Source organism: Salvelinus sp. IW2-2015, linkage group LG6.1 (genome assembly GCF_002910315.2).
Source record: "Salvelinus sp. IW2-2015 linkage group LG6.1, ASM291031v2, whole genome shotgun sequence".
Lineage (NCBI taxonomy): Eukaryota > Metazoa > Chordata > Actinopteri > Salmoniformes > Salmonidae > Salvelinus > Salvelinus sp. IW2-2015.
Window position 1 is genome coordinate 16576653 of NC_036845.1, and position 18010 is coordinate 16594662.

Consider the following 18010-nt stretch of genomic DNA (forward strand, 5'->3'; position numbering starts at 1 on the left):
TGACGCTGCCAGACTAGCATCATTGAGTTTTAAAATAAGGGAACATTTTAAGTTACAAAATACATGGCTAAATTATGAAATGTAACAACCAATAGGCTTTTATTATGATAAGCATTTGGGATAATCGGTTGGCAAGTGTTGCTTGTGACTTTAGCAATGTAGAAAATGAAAACCAAGTAACAAAATATGGGTACAATAAGACATGTATCCTGTTTTTGCACAGTCCCATCTCAAAATATTCACGGTTACAGTGGCTGGCTATCAGTCTGCATAGTTCTGACATTGTCTTGCACCCAATAGTTATTCTATTTTATGCAATGAGACTTTAGTTAGCCTTTTAATAGTTATTCCTCTGGCTGGTTCAGTAAAATAAAAAATTGTCCTGTGCTCTTTTCAACTTGTCGTCCACTTGCTCATAATCATGGTCACTGTCCACATCTGCGTGAACTTCATATTTCGCTGCTGCTGAAAAACAAGTTAATTTTAGGCTTACTGAACAATTGAGGTTTTGTGTGACGTGGTCAACCAGTGCAAAAACATTTACCTAAACAGGAAACTACAGATAACAGTAAAATGTTTTATAAAAATATGCACCAAATTCAGAAACAATGAATGGGATATTTTTGGGCGTAGACTTTTACTTCCCTCATGTCATAGCTCACAAGTAATTTCCAATGTAAGACATACTGTACCTTTATTGTTGGGCTTGTGACTTATAGACTTGCTGTAAGTGTTTGGCTGAGCCTTGCCTGACTTGACATCGGTCATAGGCTTTCTTGGATTCAGCGGAGGGGCATCATCCTTGAAAGCCTTCACGACAACAGGAAAATGAAGCTACCGTTATTCTAGGAAGTGTACATGCTATGTTGAAATAACAGGAACCACATATTTGCATGGGGTGAGGAGTCTGCATCAGCAAACAACATTTTCACAACTGATGAGACTACAGTACCATGCGGGTGGGGTGTGTTGTGTGTGAATGTTCTAATATTTGTTATTTAACTAGGCAAGTCAGTTAACAAATTCTTATTTACAATGACGGCCTGCCAAAAGGCAAAGGCCTCTTGCGGGGATGGGGGCCTGGGATTAAATATAAATATAGGACAAAACGCACATCACAACAAGAGAGACTACATAAAGAGAGATCTAAGACAACATAGCAAGGCAACAACACAGCATGGTAGCAACATAACAACATGGTACAAACCTTATTGTGCACAGGCAACAGCAACAAAGTGAAGGTAGAGACAACAAAACATCACACAAAGCAGCCACAACTGTCAGTAAAAGTGTCCATGATTGAGTCTTTGAATGAAGATATTCCAGTCGCTAGCTGCAGCAAACTGAAAAGAGGAGCGATCCAGGAATTTGTGTGCTTTGGGGACCTTTAACAGAATGTGACTGACAGAACGGGTGTTGTATGTGGAGGATGAGGGCTGCAGTAGATATCTCAGATAGGGGGGAGTAAGGCCTAAGAAGGTTTTATAAATAAGCATCAACCAGTGGGTCTTGCGACGCGTATACAGAGATGACCAGTTTACAGAGGAGTATAGAGTGCAGTGATGTGTCCTATAAGGAGCATTGGTGGCAAATCTGATGGCCGAATGGTAAAGAACATCTAGCCACTCGAGTGCACCCTTACCTGCCGATCTATAAATGATGTCTCCGTAATCTAGCATGGGTAGGATGGTCATCTGAATCAGGGTTAGTTTGGCAGCTGGGGTGAAAGAGGAGCGTTTACGATAGAGGAAACCAAGTCTAGATTTAACTTTAGCCTGCATCTTGGATATGCGCTGCTAGAAGGACAGTGCACCGTCTAGCCATACTCGCAAGTACTTGTATGAGGTGACTACCTCAAGCTCTAAACCCTCAGAGGTAGTAATCACACCTGTGGGGAGAGGGACATTCTTCTTACCAAACCACATGACCTTTGTTTTGGAGGTGTTCAGAACAAGGTTAAGGGTAGAGAAAGCTTGTTGGACAATAAGAAAGCTTTGTTGTAGAGCATTTAACACAAAATCCGGGGAGGTGCCAGCTGAGTATAAGACTATCATCTGCATTTAAATGGATGAGAGAGCTTCCTACTGCCTGAGCTATGTTGTTGATGTAAATTGAGAAGAGTGTGGGGCCTAGGATTGAGCCTTGGGGTACTCCCTTGGTGACAGGCAGTGGCTGAGACAGCAGATTGTCTGACTTGGTAGTTAGCAAACCAGGCCAAAGACCCCTCAGAGACACCAATACTCCTTAGCCGCCCCACAAGAATGGAATGGTCTACCATAATATAAGACATTGATTGAGCAACCCAAGACCCTATTATATGAGGCAGCATTTTAGTCCTAGTCAAATCAAGTCACAACTTATTAAACTTATTTAAAGTGTATTTCACAATATCTCAACATACTTTACAGAGAACATTTTAAAGTTAAAACAGAGAAACATCAGACATAGAGACAGTACAGTGGCACATTTTTTTTAGACAATTTCACAGCTAAGACAAGGGATGTGGGGGCTGCAAGACAGAGTACAAGGGCAATACATGGGATGCAAGACAGTAGGACAGTAAACAAGTCCAGCAAGACAGGAGTGACAACAGGAGATGAGCAGTGCTATATCCTGCCTAGAAAGTACATAAGGTCTGAAAGGAGGAGCTTACCGGAGGCAGAGGAGCAGGGGGCCTTTGAGTCTTTTTGCTATCAAGACTTAGACCACTCAACAGGGAAAGGGTGCCGCTTTTGGGTGGAAGACAGGGGGCATCTGGGTGTGAGGGTGAAGGGGTTGCCTTGGAAGACTTTGAGCCTGACAATGGCTTTGAGCCTGACGGCGGATTTGATCTTGATGATGGCTTCGGCTTTGGTGGACGTGGTGGTGGGGGCTCATCTGATGCGGTGAGCTTTCGAAATTCGTAATAGAATGAGTCCGTCACCTCTGTAACTGTCTCCAGGTGATATTCTTGGGTCAAAGGCAAGGGGTCGTTAGTAAAAGACAAAGACATGTTAAGCCAGTCGGTGGGTATCTCAAAGCACCTCTCTGGCTTTCCTGGAAGGCTGGCCTGGACCATGGGCTGTATAGTAGCCTCCTGCAGCCTCAGGGATGAGAACCCCACCAGAGGATCTTTCTCCAGCTCTGTGTCACCGCTCACCACCTTAACGTCCAATGGCAGAGCGAAGGCCTTGCACAAGTCCTTCAGGCTGTACTTCTTATTGTCCGTGAGCTTCTCCACAAAGTGGCTCTGCATGTACAGGGGCAAGTGGACCACCTCGCTCTCCTCCTTCTCCTCTTCATCCTCCTCCTCGTCATCGTCCACTTCTTGTAGACGTCTACATACAAGGACCTCCACGGTCTGGTTATTCTTCTCCTCCTGGCTGGTTCTTCCTYCGGGCAGCTTCACCTTCTCGCAGCGCAGCACCTCCAGCTGCTCGCCCACACTGAGTGCCAGAAGCCCCTCCTCCTCCAGCTCCTCACTGTGCTGCGTCACCCTGACCGTGAGAAACTGCGCTTGGGTCGAGGCGGCGTACAGCTCGTACACCGACTCGAACTCCCGCGGCCTCCGTCGCAGCCGTCCCCCGTAGCTCTGCGACATTAGGAAGTACTGGCGGGCCTTGCGCCCCTTGAGACCCGAAGCCAGAACCATGGCTGAGGAACCACGCTTGTGAAGGACTAGAGGATCGCCCTTGTGTAGTTCAGCCAGCCAGGTACAACGGAACAGAGGCTGGCCCTCATGGTGCTCCAGTATTTCAGCCATTGTGGGGAAGGCCTCGTCTGGCTGTGCAAAGACCTCGAGAAGAGTGAGCGGGGTCACAAATGTCAAGTCTTGGGATTGCGTCGTCACGTCGACCACATCCACCTCCAAGCTGGAGGGGAACTTGACTATGTTCTTCCTCACTGTGAGAAAATTAGAGAAATTTTGTTGAAAGGGTGAAGACCATACAGTAAAGTACTAAACTTGATGCTGAGCAGAATAAAAAAACTAAGCTGTATGTTCAAATTGCACAATCCTGTAGTGTAATGATTTGTGAAAAATAAATGCAGGCTACAGTTTGCCAATAGCTTTGATGACGTGCTCCTCAGGCAACACTTCTCTCAGTTCTAGATTCTAACATGATATCTCAATGTTTTTTCATTGGCTAAGGAAGTATGCCGTTGGTTGACTCAGAACCAGGTTCTACTCACAGTGCATGATGGCCTGGACCTGGTATATGGGGCTGAAGACTAGCGATGCCCCGTGCTTGGTCTTCTTGCTGAAGCAAAAGTGCCGGCTGCAGAGGTGGGGCGAGGACATGATCTCCTTGAGGGTGTAGGTCTGGTCACTCTCACACTCATAGAACTCCCCACAGCAGGAGAAGGGGACTAGCACTTCAGCCGACGCCCCCTGCTGGCCTCTGAGTTGACAGCGGACGCAGCTCTCCTCACCCCCGTCCTGCTGTTCGATGTGTAGCATGGTCACGGCCACCCCGGCGCCGAGGGTGAAATTCTGTAAGGTCAGCTCACATCGGCTGGTGAAGGTGAAGGGAAGGCAGGTGTCCAGGCCTACAGGCCTCAGACTCACCATCTCCTCCACTGTGCTGTATGGCATCTCCTCTGGAACCAGCTTGAACAGATCTGAGCAGGAGAGTCCGCAATGAGGCCATGAATAACACAGCATTGATCAAGTGATTTTATTCAAATTAATTAAACATATTACCATGGTTAATAAAGAATAAGGGGGCCTCACATACATGGAATTACTAGAACTGCCATTCTTGGTCAAGTCAATCATTTGTGCTAGTGGGACCGGAGGCATTTCTTTTTCTATTTCTAGGCCTGGCTAAGCGCATTTGTTGAAAACCGTAAGCCTCACCTGCATGGTTGATGGGCAGCTCAAACGTATCATTGYTGCTGGTGTCCTCACAGCTGACAGACAGGAGCTCGATGTCGATGACCTTCACCAGGTCCCCCGTGGACAGGCACACCTCGCTTCCCGACAGCTCATAAACAGACCCTATAAMGCATCAACACACCACAATTTCAGCTCTGATGACAGTGCAATATTTGCAGCAACATGCACATACTGTACTTGTTTATTTTATTACATTTTTTATTGGAGGTGTTTACTCAATAATACTGTACCGTTACAAAGCATGCCTCAACTGATAGAAATAGATATACATTACACAGTACTAACTTATCTGTTCCAGGAACATCACTCATGAGACTTTCTACTTTCATTTTTCCACCATTTCCTTATTTGGAATTAAATAGCTTTTTCTTGTGGGTTGCATGTCATTTATTTGATACATTGTCTCAATATCAACCTGGTTGTAGTCAGCAGTATGCATCAACTGATGGACTGGATGGATGGATGGATGGACTGACCATCCATCCATATAACCAAGCATATTATTATCTATAAACCTTTGAACATATGATATTACATATAGTCCTCTACGTATTTATTTAGAAAGTGAAGCAAAAACATTTAATTTAGCTCTATACTCCAGCATTTTGGATTTGAGATCAAATGTTTCATGAGGCGACAGTACAGTATGTCACCTATAATTTGAGGGGATATATACATATCTGTTTACTGTTTAGAAATGAAAGCACTTTATATATCTACTCCCATTTGAAGGTGTCATCAGTATTTGGACAAATTCACTTATGTGAGTATTAAAGTAGTCAAAAATGTGTATTTTGCTCCCATATTCCTAGCATGCAATGACTACATCAAGCGACTACATCAAGTAACTCTACAAACTTGTTGGATGCATTTACGTTTGTTTTGGTTGTGTTTCAGATTATGTTGTGCCCAATAGAAATCAAATCAAAGTTTATTGGTCGCCTACACAGTTGCAGATGTTTTTGCAAGTGCAGTGAAATGCTTATGTGTCACGGATTCCCCCGGTACTGCTGCTCATTCTGTTCACCAGCTCCGGCTCACTGAACTGGATCATTACCACCAACCCCGGACTGTCTTGTCTCATTATGCACACCTGGTTCCCATTCCCCCCGATTAGTATGTGTATATATGTGCCCTCTGTTCCTCATTGTCCTTGTTGATTATTGTTCCATGTCCGTTGGTCTTGTGAGTACATGTGCTCCGTTGTATCGGCTTGCGCGTTACGGTGTTAGTATGCATTTGTTAATACCGGTCTCGTCCCGTGTATTTATTAGAGGTTTACACCTCGCTCTTTGTTTGTGTTATAGCCCTGTGTTGTGTGTGTGTGTTTGTTTTGGGCTTCGACCCCGTCATGTTCATGAGGTATGTATTTTTGGGTAGAGAAATATATTTTAAAAACTATTTCGGATTCCTCCGCCTGTCTCCTATCATTATACAACGTGACATTGTTTCTAGCTCCAACAGTGCAGCAATACAATAACAATACGCACATAATCCAAAAGTATTTTTGACTCCGTTCCGTTTATTCCAAACCATTACAATGAGCCCGTCCTCCTATAGTTCCTCCCACCAGCCTCCTCTGGCTGAAATCAAGGCCCCTCTGAAAATGTATATTCCTGGCCATGATCAAAACAACAAAGTAGGAATAACAAATTAAATTAACTGGTTCTCTCAGGTCAGCCAATCACTAACTTCCCTGGACACAACAGCCATCCCAGCCTTATGTTCCCTGCAGCCTCTCCCTGAAATCCAACCCTGGGAGGTGTATGACAAGCTGCGTGTGATCAAAAACAACCTGGCCCCTACGGTGTGCCACAGCAGATCCTATGAGAATTTGCCTGCGAGTTGAGTCAACCCATCAGTGACATCCTCAACACATCATTCCAGCGAGGTGAATTCCCCTCCCAGTGGAAAGAAGCCACAGTCGTGCTCAACCCTAAGACCCTCCCCCCGACAGCCAACCAGCTATGGCCTATATCCTTGACACCACAACTATCAAAAGTTTCTGTGAGCTTCACTGCCAACTGGATGAAGGAAGACATAAAACCCAACATAGACCCCAGACAGTTTGGAAGCAGACCCGAAAGATCATCGACTTACGCTCTCGTTAGCCTTTTGGACTATACAAACAGTCACACATCCCATCCACCATAACCACCCTCATCACCACTTCTCCAAGGCCTTTGACAAAATCGGCCACACCATCGCCATTGAACGCCTGATCCAACTGGATGTCAGACCTGCCCTCACAGCATGGCTCTGCAGTTTTGTGACCGGAAGTAAACAACACTCAGACTGGCAGGAGCTGAAGGGAGGTGTGGCTCAAGGAACTCCTCTGGGTCCTCATCTTCCTTGCAGTCATTGACGGTGCAGCCCGGGGTGTTGACGGTAGGTGGAAGTACATTGATGATTTCAGTCTGGCCCACACAAGCACAAGGGGAAAAATCTGCACACCACAGCAGGGCCTGGACCACTTTGACTCATGGGTTCAGGCAAGCAAAATGTCACTGAACCCTGCCAAGTGCAAGGTCCTATCAGTGACCCTCACTAGAAACCCACCTGTCTCATGCCCTCTCCAGATCGAGGGGCAGGGCTGCGTAAGAGCAGCTCAAGGTGTCTAATAATGTGAAGATTCTAGGGTTAATGGTACAGACGGATTCACAATGGGGTGAGCAGGTTGTTCGTTTTTTCAAATGCTGTGGTGAATTTTTCACAAGTATGTGGCACATTTTCACAACGCTTAGTACAAAACTCAAAACAGATTATCAAAAAGGCAGTTGTTCCAAAACTCAAAGCACATTTCCAAATGACTGAGTACAACACACAAAATCATAGTCACTTTTTCACAAAAATTAAATCTGTTTTTCATCTAGAAATACATGTTCCACATTGCAATACATGTTTACATTAAGTACTTGGCTTTCACAATACAATGCTCACATTACTTTTAATATGATAGTCTTCTTATTTGTTAAAATACCTTTTACTTAATCAAACTGCTCTTATTCGATAATCACTTAACCTTTTGGTAAACCTATAGATTTTAAACTGGTTTGTCTACTATATACAGAGTTGGAGAACTACATAATTACACTGTATGTTTGTAAAATATATACATATAAAGTATGATATACACTGAGTGTACAAAACATTAAGGACACCTACTCTTTCCATGATATAGACTGATCTGGTGAATCCAAGTGAAAGCTATGATCCCTTATTGATGTCACTTGTTAAATCCACTTCAATCGGTGTAGGGGAGGAGACAAGTTAAAGAAGGATTTTTAAGCCTTGAGACAATTGAGACATGGATTGTGTATGTGTGCCATTCAGAGGGTTAATGGGCAAGACAAAATATTTAAATGCCTTTAAACGGGGTATGGTAGTAGGTGCCAGGCACACTGGTTTGTGTCAAGAACGGCAACGCTGCTGGGTTTTTCACACTCAACAGTTTCCCATGTGTATCAAGAATGGTCAGAGGACAGACACTACGCCCTTCAACACTGGGCGGTCCCGTTCTGTGAGCTTGTATGGCCTACCACTTCGCAGCTGAGGCAAAGTTTCTCCTACACGTTTCCACTTGTCACGTTCCTGACCTGTTTACCCTTGTTTTTGTATTTGTTTAGTATGGTCAGGGCGTGAGTTGGGGTGGGCATTCTATGTTATGTGTTTCTATGTTGGGTTAAATGTATTAGCCTGATATGGTTCTCAATTAGGGGCAGGTGTTTTACGTTTCCTCTGATTGAGAACCATATTAAGGTAGGCTGTTCTCACTGTTTGTGGGTGATTGTAGCTGTGTCTGTCGCACCACACGGTACTGTTTCGTTTCATTCATTTTCGTGTGTTCCTTCCTGTTCGTACGTTCATGTTATATGTTCTCTAGTTCAGGTTTGTTCACGTCGTTTATTGTTTTGTAGTTTTCAAGTGTTCTTCGTCTTCTTTTATAAATAAAAKAAGATGTATTCAACTCAAGCTGCATATTGGTCCGATCCTTGCTCCTCCTCAGACGAGGAGGAGAACGAACGTTACACCACTTCACAATGACAGCACTTACAATTGACCAGGGTAGCTCTAGCAGAGCAGAAATTTGAGGAACATACTGGTTGGAAAGGTGGCATCCTATGATGGTGCCACATTGAATTTCACGGAGCTCTTCAGTAAAGCCATTCTACTGCCAATGTTTGTCTATGGTGATTTACATGGCTGTGTGCTCAATTTTATACACCTGTTAGCAACGGGTGTGGCTGAAATAGCTGAATCCACTCATTTGAAGGGGTGTCCACATACTTTTGTATATATAGTGTATCTTGCATTTTTTGATATTGGATCAACTGGTTAAAACAACTAAATTGAGAATATATCATTATGTTGTATTTTGGTGATTAAACCAATGTTTTCATGATATTTCAGTCAACTTATATTTTAGATGAATGGTTGTGTGGTGAAAGATGTTTCCAAACAAAATGAATGCACAATGAAAGGTTTTGAATGTAAGACTGGCTGCGTTACAAGTGTTAACAGTTTGGAGTTTTGTACTAGGAGTTTTGAAAATTCACCACATTTCCCAAGAGGAAAATAGCAACAAAGCGGTTGAAAATAACTTAACTCAATGTTTTATTTTAGCAAAGTTGGAAGATGTTTGTTAGAAGGCCATTGTAGGCCAAAATGTTATATTTTAACTTAAATAAACATAGCATTTTTAATGGTATTTATGCCTCTGTAACTTTCTCACTCATCATTATTAACGATTCATTCATGATTATCCATAATCATGGTAGCATCCACATGAATATAGAAGTGTTCAGAAACATATGGTACTCTTATTTACAATAAAAGTGACTCCAAAATGACACAATAAATGATTTACCATTCATTTCTATTGGGCGCAACATAATCTGAAACGCGAACTGCAAATGCATCCAAGTTTGTAGAGTCATGGCGTGCTTGGACTATGTGACCGAACACTACACTTTGACTACTTTAATACACGCATAATTACATTTGTCCAAATAAATGACACCTTCAAATGTGGGGACTAGATACTGTCATTTCTAAACGGTAAAACAGATATGTATATGAAAGTACCCTCAGTTGTAAATAAGATATTCTGTACTGTTGCCTAGTTATGAGGCTTTTGTTCTACTTCTGTGTATGTCAGAATTGATTATTTAAAAAACTGCCACTGACTGTTAATCAGTAAGGTCTACTCTGCTTGTCTGTCTCATTTCTGGCAATGTAAAAAYTGGTTTGCCCACACATGGAGTTTATGAAAGAAAGTATGAAAAAGTCTTACCTTGAAAGTATACCCCAGAGCAAACCTGCAGAATCCGTGGCAGACAAGTTTGATCCACGGATGCAATTAATTCTTGCAGGGACATAACTGTTTCAGTGCCTGCCATCACTGCCCCGATGTTGTGCTGTCAAGGCTCAACTGTGGTTCCAAGAGAGGTGCCACTGACCTAACAGTCAAAAACCACAATTGTATGAGGAAGTAGGCAACCAGATATTTTCAAGTAAAGTTAACCCCTACCCTGTGACACTAGCTTGTGTTGCCAATAAAGATATGTGAACTGGGCTTTTACTTATTTATTGTTTGCTTATTTTATGCAGCCATTAACATTTTATTATTGGCCTACATTCAAAAAAGGAAGCTTACAACTCACCATGTTAACTATTGAAAAATTATGGATCCTAGCAGTACAGTATTGCATTGTGGATTTTTTTCWATTCTATTCATGTTTGCTGTATGTGAATATATATTTTATAGATGTCTCACTATCAGCTGTAAAGCAGCCCCTCAGTAATAATAAACATTCTATACTCTACTCCATAGCAGTTAAAAGGTATAATTAAAATACATTCTGCAAAAGTGTATGGTCTGTGATAAATGGGAAGCTACATCAACATGCACCAAAATGAAATGTGACACCGCAACTTCCTACAATTTGCAGTCTATAAATGTAATATGAAACAAGGAGTATGGTGCTCTAGTAGTCTATGTTATTCTGCCCAGTGGCTTTTCAATAAAAAAACAGTCTATACTATTGACTATTCTTGAAGCTATTCAATCTGATTCAAGTGAATGAGCGATAATGAACATAATAACTGTATGCGTTAGTGCGTGTGTGTTCACAGTTCATAGTTATGAACCACTGCCATTACATTTCAGTAGGCAACCTTTTTTTCTAGAGTCGAATCAAATCATTGTAGATAATGGAATGATTTACTTTTCATCCATTTGGGCAGAGACAGAAAGATTTGGCTGTCAAGGGTTTAACCCCACAAAACTACAATTCCCAGTGCAAGGGAACATTTTACCCAGCGGGTTTGTGAATGGAGAATCCTGCAAGATGGCGACTAATGCAACTGCTATAAACTTACCATCTTTTGATTGTCCAACATGGTGAGAAAATGCATTTACCGGTATATTTACGTTGTACAAAGACATCAAGTGCATGCAAAATCACAAAACAGCATTACTTTTTTATTTTGTAGCCAGAAACGTATGTATTCCTTTTAGCCACGTCTTATTAGCTAACATATGCTAGCTAGCTGATTCATTTCACTGAATGGTGTGCTTAGCTTTTGGTCCTTGTTGTTTCCAGGGCAGGCAAGCCCCCTCCAGGACTCCATTTGGACGTGATGAAAGGGGACAAAATGGTCGAGGTAAGAGCTTAGGGCTTCTGTGGCGAAAATTTGAACTGCCTATCTCTATTATCTGTACTCTTAACAAGGCTAGATATTCTGTATGGTTCCTTAGAATATGGCTAATATCTTGCATAATACATCAGTCATTAGCTGATGGGTTTACTTACTTACTTTCTGTACTAACCAACTGTACCAGCTCTATCAAAAGCTGTGATAGAGAACCATAGGATGTAGTCCCACGTGATGTAGTTTACCTATAAATGTCTATAGTATAGACTGTCTACTTCAATATACAATATAGTCTACTTCAGTCTGTATACTTCAATATAGGTAGCTAGGTGTCATGGTGTACTTAACTAAATAAACTAATTGATCATACATGCATGCACCAGATACGGACACGACTGTCCTCAGCCCAGTGCATCCTGGTGCCTGAGTTCCGTGACTGTTGGGTTTTAAGAAAGGTGCCACAGAAACATCAGCCCTGATATTTAAGCTCAGGAGTGCACTCTTGAGTTATGGCTCAGAGGCACAGGGCTTTAAACTGTTTCTTACAGCTGGCAAGGATTTCATTCAATGTTATCAGTGTTGTTAGCCTGGGTGTCTGTTTAGGATCTTTTGCCAACTCCTTATGGAATTGTCATGCAAAAACAGCTTGGCGTGAGAATGAGTGACGAGGAGTTGGCAAGAAAGCAGAATTATATCTGGGACCACCAGGCTAGGATGTTGTGACATAAGAAAATACATGTATTGCCCAATCTGTTGTTATGATGGTGAATCCTTGAAGAAACTGATCATTGACGAGAAGAAGTACTACTTATTCGGGAGGAACCCGGACATGTGTGATTTCACCATCGACCACCAGTCATGTTCACGCGTGCATGCTGCCCTGGTCTACCACAAGCACCTGAAGAGGGTGTTCCTTATCGATAACAACAGCAGTAAGTGAACTGTCGTGTTCATCAGTCTGTAAAATAGTTTCTTACCTCAGCTAGTAAAAAGTACTCAAAATGTAACAGTTGCATTGCCTTAGAGGAGTGCACTGTAGAATCAAGGCTGTGCAACTGTTACTCTTTACTTCACTTACTTTTTCTAAATTACATCCGTACATGATATGTGGACTTGAAGTTTGTAAATTACGTTCTCAGCGCATGGTACCTTCCTGGGACACATCCGCCTGGAGCCCAATAAGCCTCAGCAGGTCCCCATAGACTCCACCATGTCGTTTGGGGCGTCCACGCGAGCCTACACCATCCGGGAGAAACCTCAGAGCCAGCAAGGAACCAACGCCGCCACGGGGGACAGCAAGGCCGGAGAGGACGAGGAGGGGTCTAAGGGTCTCTTAGGGTTACCAGAGGAGGAGACCGAGCTAGAGGTGTGTCTGTGTGTCTTCTGTAGTTGTCTACTTGGGCATTTGTCTGGTCATGCTGGTAAGGAGGGTGTGTACTATTACCACAGTAGCTATAGATAAACTATGTAAAGCGGGACATCCTGAGTTATCTTTTGTTCTGTCAGTGTCTTTAGTGTTTTTYAGCTCTCGCTGTTCCCAATTCCGTGTGTTTAGTGTTGACTTTGTTTCACTTCTCCTTTCCCAAACATTCATCCATTCCCTGTCTGGGCTGTGACAGAACCTGACGGAGTTCAACACGGCGCACAACAAGCGCATTTCCACCCTGACCATCGAGGAGGGCAACCTAGATATCCAGAGACCTAAGAGGAAGAGGCGGAACTCAAGAGTCACCTTCAACGAGGACGATGAGGTCATCAACCCGGGTAAGCTCTCTCTTCAACTCCATTGGCCTAGCACCAGTACCCCAGTGCTGTTGAAGTATTGGTTCTTTATCTGTAGTTGAGGAAAAGTGTTTCTGTGCCTGTCTTCAAATTTCACAGTGTCTAAGAGACTTTTTAAAATGTTATGATTTAAAAGGAAATACTGATCCTAGATTAACTCTTACTCTGAGAGTCTTTGTGAACATGGGCCCTGATTTACAGTACCAGTCAAAAGTTTGGACACCTACTCATTCAAGGGCATTCTCTCAACCAGCTTCACCTGGAATGCTTTTCCAACAGTCTTGAAGTAGTTCCCACATATGCTGAAAACTTGTTGGCTGCTTTTCCTTCACTCTGCGGTTCAACTCATCCCAATCCATCTCAATTGGGTTGAGGTTGGGTGATTGTGGAGGCCAGGTCATCTGATGCAGCACTCTATCACTCTCCTCCTTCGTCAAATATCMCTTACACAGCCTGGAGGTGTATTGGGTCATTGTCCCGTTGAATAACAAATGATAGTCCCACTAAGCGCAAACCAGATGAGAGGGTGTATCCCTGCCAAATGCTAAATAAATCACTGACAGTGTCACCAGGAGAGCACCCCCACACATGTGGAGATCGTCCGTTCACCTACTCTGCATCTCACAAAGACAGCGGTTGGAACCAAACATCTCCAATTTGGACTACAGACAAAAGGACAGATTTCCACCGGTCTGATTGTCCATTGCTCGTGTTTCTTGGCACTAGCAAGTCTCTTATTATTATTATTATTGTTGGTGTCCTTTAGTAGTGCGTTCTTAGCAGCAATTGGACCATGAAGGCCTGATTCATGCAGTCTCCTCTGAACAGTTGATGTTGAGATGTGTCGGTTACTTGAAATCTGTGAAGCATTTATTTGGGCTGCAATTTCTGAGGCTGGTAACTCTAAAGAACTTATCATCTGCAGAAGAGGTAACTCTGGGTCTTCCTTTCCTGTGGCGGTCCTCATGAGAGCCAGTTTCATCATAGCGCTTGATGATTTTTGTGACTGCATCTGAAGACACTTTCAAAGTTCTTGACATTTTCTGAATTGACTGACMCTCATGTCTTAGTAATGGCCTGTCGTTTCTCTTTGCGTATTTGAGTTGTTCTTGCCATAATATGGACTTGGTCTTTTACCAAATAGCCATATCTTCTGTATACCACCCCTACCTTGCCATAACACAACTGATTGGCTCAAATGCATTAAGAATGAAAGAAATTCCACAAATTAAATTTTAACAAGTCACACCTGTTAATTGAAATGCATTCAAGATGACTACCTCATGAAGCTGGTTGAGAGAATGCCAGGAGTGTGCAAAGCTGTCATCAAAGCAAAGGGTGGCAACTTTGAAGAATCTCAAATATAAAATGTATTTTGATTTGTTTAACACTTTTTTTTTTACTACATAATTCCATTTGTTATTTCATAGTTTTGATTTATACACTATTATTCTACAATATAGTAAAAAATTAAGAAAAACCCTGGAATGAGTAGGTGTGTCAACTTTTGACTGGTACTGTAAGTATTTACATAAACTGAGGCCATCAGACTGTTAAACAGCCATCACTAACATAGAGAGGCTGCTGCCAACATACAGACTCAAATCACTGGCCACTTAAATAAATGGATTTAATAAAGGTGTTACTTTAAATAATGCCACTTTAATAACGTTTACATATCCTACATTACTCATCTCATATGTGTATATACTGTATTTTAAACCATCTATTGCATCTTGCCTATGCTGCACGGCCATCGCGCATCCATGTATTTATATGTACAGTTGAAGTCGGACGTTTACATACACCTTAGCCAAATAAATTTAAACTCMGTTTTTCACAATTCCTGACTTTTAATCCTAGTAAAAATTCCCTGTTTTAGGTCAGTTAGGATCACCACTTTATTTTAAGAATGTGAAATGTCAGAATAATAATGATTTATTTCAGCTTTTATTTCTTTCATCACGTTCCCAGTGGGTCAGAAGTTTACATACACTCAATTCGTATTCTGTAGCATTGCCTTTAAATTGCTTAACTTGGGTCAAACCTTTCGGGTAGCCTTCCACAAGATTCCCACAATAAGTTGGGTGAATTTTGGCCCATTCCTCCTGACAGAGCTGGTGTAACTGAGTCAGGTTTGCAGGCCTCCTTGCTTGCATATGCTTTTTCAGTTCTGCCCACAAATATTCTATATGATTGAGGTCAGGGCTTTGTGATGGCCACTCCAATACATTGACTTTGTTGTCCTTAATTAAGCCATTTTGCCACAACTTTGGAAGTATGCTTGGGGTCATTGTCCATTTGGAAGACCCATTTGCGACCAAGCTTTAACTTCCTGACTAATGTCTTGAGATGTTGCTTCAATATATCCACATCATTTTCCCACCTCATGATGCCATCTATTTTGTGAAGTGCATCAGTCCCTCCTGCAGCAAAGCACCCCCACAACATGATGCTGCCACCCCCGTGCTGCACGGTTGGGATGGTGTTCTTCGGCTTGCAAGCATCCCCCTTTTTCCTCCAAACATAATGATGGTCATTATAGCCAAACAGTTCTATTTTTGTTTCATCAGACCAGAGGATATTTCTCCAAAGAGTATGATCTTTGTCCCCATGTGCAGTTGCAAACTGTAGTCTGGCTTTTTTATGGCGGTTTTGGAGCAGTGGCTTCTTCCTTGCTGAGCGGCCTTTCAGGTTATGTCGATTTAGGACTCGTTTTACGGTGGATATAGATACTTTTGTACCTGTTTACTCCAGCATCTTCACAGGGTCCTTTGCTGTTGTTCTGGGATTGATTTGCTCTTTTTGCACCAAAGTACGTTCATCTCTAGGAGACAGAACGCGTCTCCTTCCKGAGCGGTATGACGGCTGCGTGGTCCCATGATGTTTATACTTGCGTACTATTGTTTGTACAGATGAACGTGGTACCTTCAGGCATTTGGAAATTGCTCYCAAGGATGAACCAGACTTGAAGGAAGTCTACAATTTGTTTTCTGAGGTCTTGGATGATTTCATTTGATTTTCCCATGATGTCAAGCAAAGAGSCACTGAGTTTGAAGGTAGGCCTTGAAATACATTCACTGGTACACCTCCAATTGACTCAAATGATGTCAATTAGCCTATCAGAAGCTTCTAAAGCCATGACATTTTCTGAAATTTTCCAAGCTGTTTAAAGGCACAGTCAACTTAGTGTATGTAAACTTCTGACCCACTGGAATTGTGATACATTGAATTATAAGTGAAATAATCTGTCTGTAAACAATTGTTGGAAAAATTACTTGTGTCATGCACAAAATAGATGTTCTAACCGACTTGCCAAGACTATAGTTTGTTAACAAGAAATTTGTGGTGGTTGAAAAACGAGTTTTAATGACTCCAACCTAAGTGTAAGTAAACTTCCGACTTCAACTGTATATATTCTTACTCCATCCCCTTACATTGTGTGTGTGTGTATAAGGTAGTTGTGTACTTGTTAGATATTACTGCACTGTCGGAACTAGAAGCACAAGCATTTCACTACACTAGCATTAACATCTGCTAACCATGTGTATGTGACCAATAGAAGTTGATTTGATTTGGTTGGGTGAAAATAATGACGTGTGTGTGCCAGTCTAAACCTGTTGCTTCACCCGTAATGCATGCGGTAACTCGGTGCTTCTTGAAACATTACAGAGGACATTGACCCTTCAGTGGGGCGCTTCAGGAACATGGTGCAGACTGCTGTCGTCCCTATAAAGGTAAGCCTGGGTTATATCCATAGTAAGCCACTAAAGTGCATCTATTGCCTGAGGTGTCAAGATCCTTTTGTACAATCTCATTGCGATTTAAGGAAGCCTATGATTTAAGAAAATTGCAATGATATCCCAGAAACATACACTATACATAGCCTGCAGATGAGTTGCTACTCAATCTTTTGTCATTTCCACTCTAGAAACAGAAAATGGAGAGGCACGGCTCACTTAGTATGGACGACGTTGTCACGAGGCGCATCCACAACTACACCTTCGGCGGCGGCCTTTACGGGGACCTGCCACCCACCAGCCACGAGGGCCACCCCACCGGGGCCCCGAGCGGCGCCACTATCCTGGGCGGTCTCCCTCTGCCCTTCCCAAACCCAGCCCCAGAGGTGAACCTGGCCCCGGACGCCCCCCAGCCACCTGTCACCCTCAACCCTGTCCCAGTCACAGGCCCCTATCCCTCCGAGGTCCTCAACGAGCCCCGCAAGAAAAAGTATGCCAAAGAGGCATGGCCAGGCAAGAAGCCCACTCCCTCCTTACTAATCTAACCCTCTCCCTACACTACGGCTCTTTCTCAATTTGTCTTTCCTCTATTCCTTGCGTCCTCTCTCATGCATTGGAGAAGATCCAAGGCTGTTTCCTCTTGGACTTTCTCCAATATATTTTGAGTCTGAGGCGAGGAGAGGACACGAGGAATCCAGGAAAGCCGAATTGGGAAAGAGCCTATGTGGTGGAGGCAGGGCTGACTCTCAGGGTATGGGCGGAGACATCAGGGACCATGACCCGTTGGAGGCGGATTGATTTTACTTATAAGACTGTTTTGGGGATTTTATAGTTTTGTCAATGTTTTCTACGTTACTTCCTCGTTCTCCCAAAGACTTGAGTAGTACATTCCATGAAGACAGAAACACCACTACTTCGGGAGCTGAATGTTTGATGCGTTTTACAAATTAAGTCA

The 18010-nt window shown here is 42.9% G+C and overlaps 2 protein-coding genes and 1 non-coding gene across 4 annotated transcripts; 2 read left to right on the plus strand and 1 right to left on the minus strand.

Moving 5' to 3' along the window:
* Positions 1 to 72: 72 nt before the first annotated feature.
* On the minus strand, positions 73 to 10329 carry LOC111965213 (protein THEMIS2). Of its 2 annotated transcripts, none has more exons than XM_023989255.2 (6): positions 10170 to 10329; positions 4838 to 4978; positions 4171 to 4599; positions 2654 to 3882; positions 693 to 810; positions 73 to 462 (listed from the first exon to the last, which is right to left on the minus strand). In XM_023989255.2, exons 1-6 carry the CDS (start codon positions 10273 to 10275, stop codon positions 362 to 364), a joined length of 2124 nt encoding a protein of 707 aa, XP_023845023.1. In that variant the 5' UTR covers positions 10276 to 10329; the 3' UTR covers positions 73 to 361. The 2 variants fall into 2 exon arrangements, with proteins under 2 accessions (XP_023845023.1, XP_023845022.1); XM_023989254.2 differs by having other exon boundaries at positions 210 to 465.
* An 847-nt stretch (positions 10330 to 11176) lies between these two features.
* On the plus strand, positions 11177 to 17689 carry LOC111965215 (nuclear inhibitor of protein phosphatase 1). The gene is made up of 7 exons (XM_023989257.3): positions 11177 to 11279; positions 11482 to 11542; positions 12312 to 12465; positions 12673 to 12899; positions 13153 to 13297; positions 16988 to 17052; positions 17247 to 17689. The coding sequence occupies exons 1-7, from the start codon at positions 11227 to 11229 to the stop codon at positions 17598 to 17600; spliced, it is 1059 nt and encodes a 352-aa protein (XP_023845025.1). The 5' UTR covers positions 11177 to 11226; the 3' UTR covers positions 17601 to 17689.
* LOC111965434 (small Cajal body-specific RNA 1) lies at positions 11908 to 12061 on the plus strand. The gene has a single exon (XR_002877525.1). It is a non-coding gene; the product is annotated as a small Cajal body-specific RNA 1 (non-coding RNA).
* Positions 17690 to 18010: the final 321 nt, after the last annotated feature.

What these genes read in the sequence shown, in the direction of transcription:
- LOC111965215 (XM_023989257.3), top strand. Translation starts at nt 11,227, where the DNA reads ATGGCGACTAATGCAACTGCTATAAACTTACCATCTTTTGATTGTCCA. An exon ending in CCTTATCGATAACAACAGCA is followed by an intron (nt 12,466 to 12,672) that starts GTAAGTGAACTG and finishes TTACGTTCTCAG; the next exon opens with CGCATGGTACCTTCCTGGGA. An exon ending in CTGCTGTCGTCCCTATAAAG is followed by an intron (nt 17,053 to 17,246) that starts GTAAGCCTGGGT and finishes TTTCCACTCTAG; the next exon opens with AAACAGAAAATGGAGAGGCA.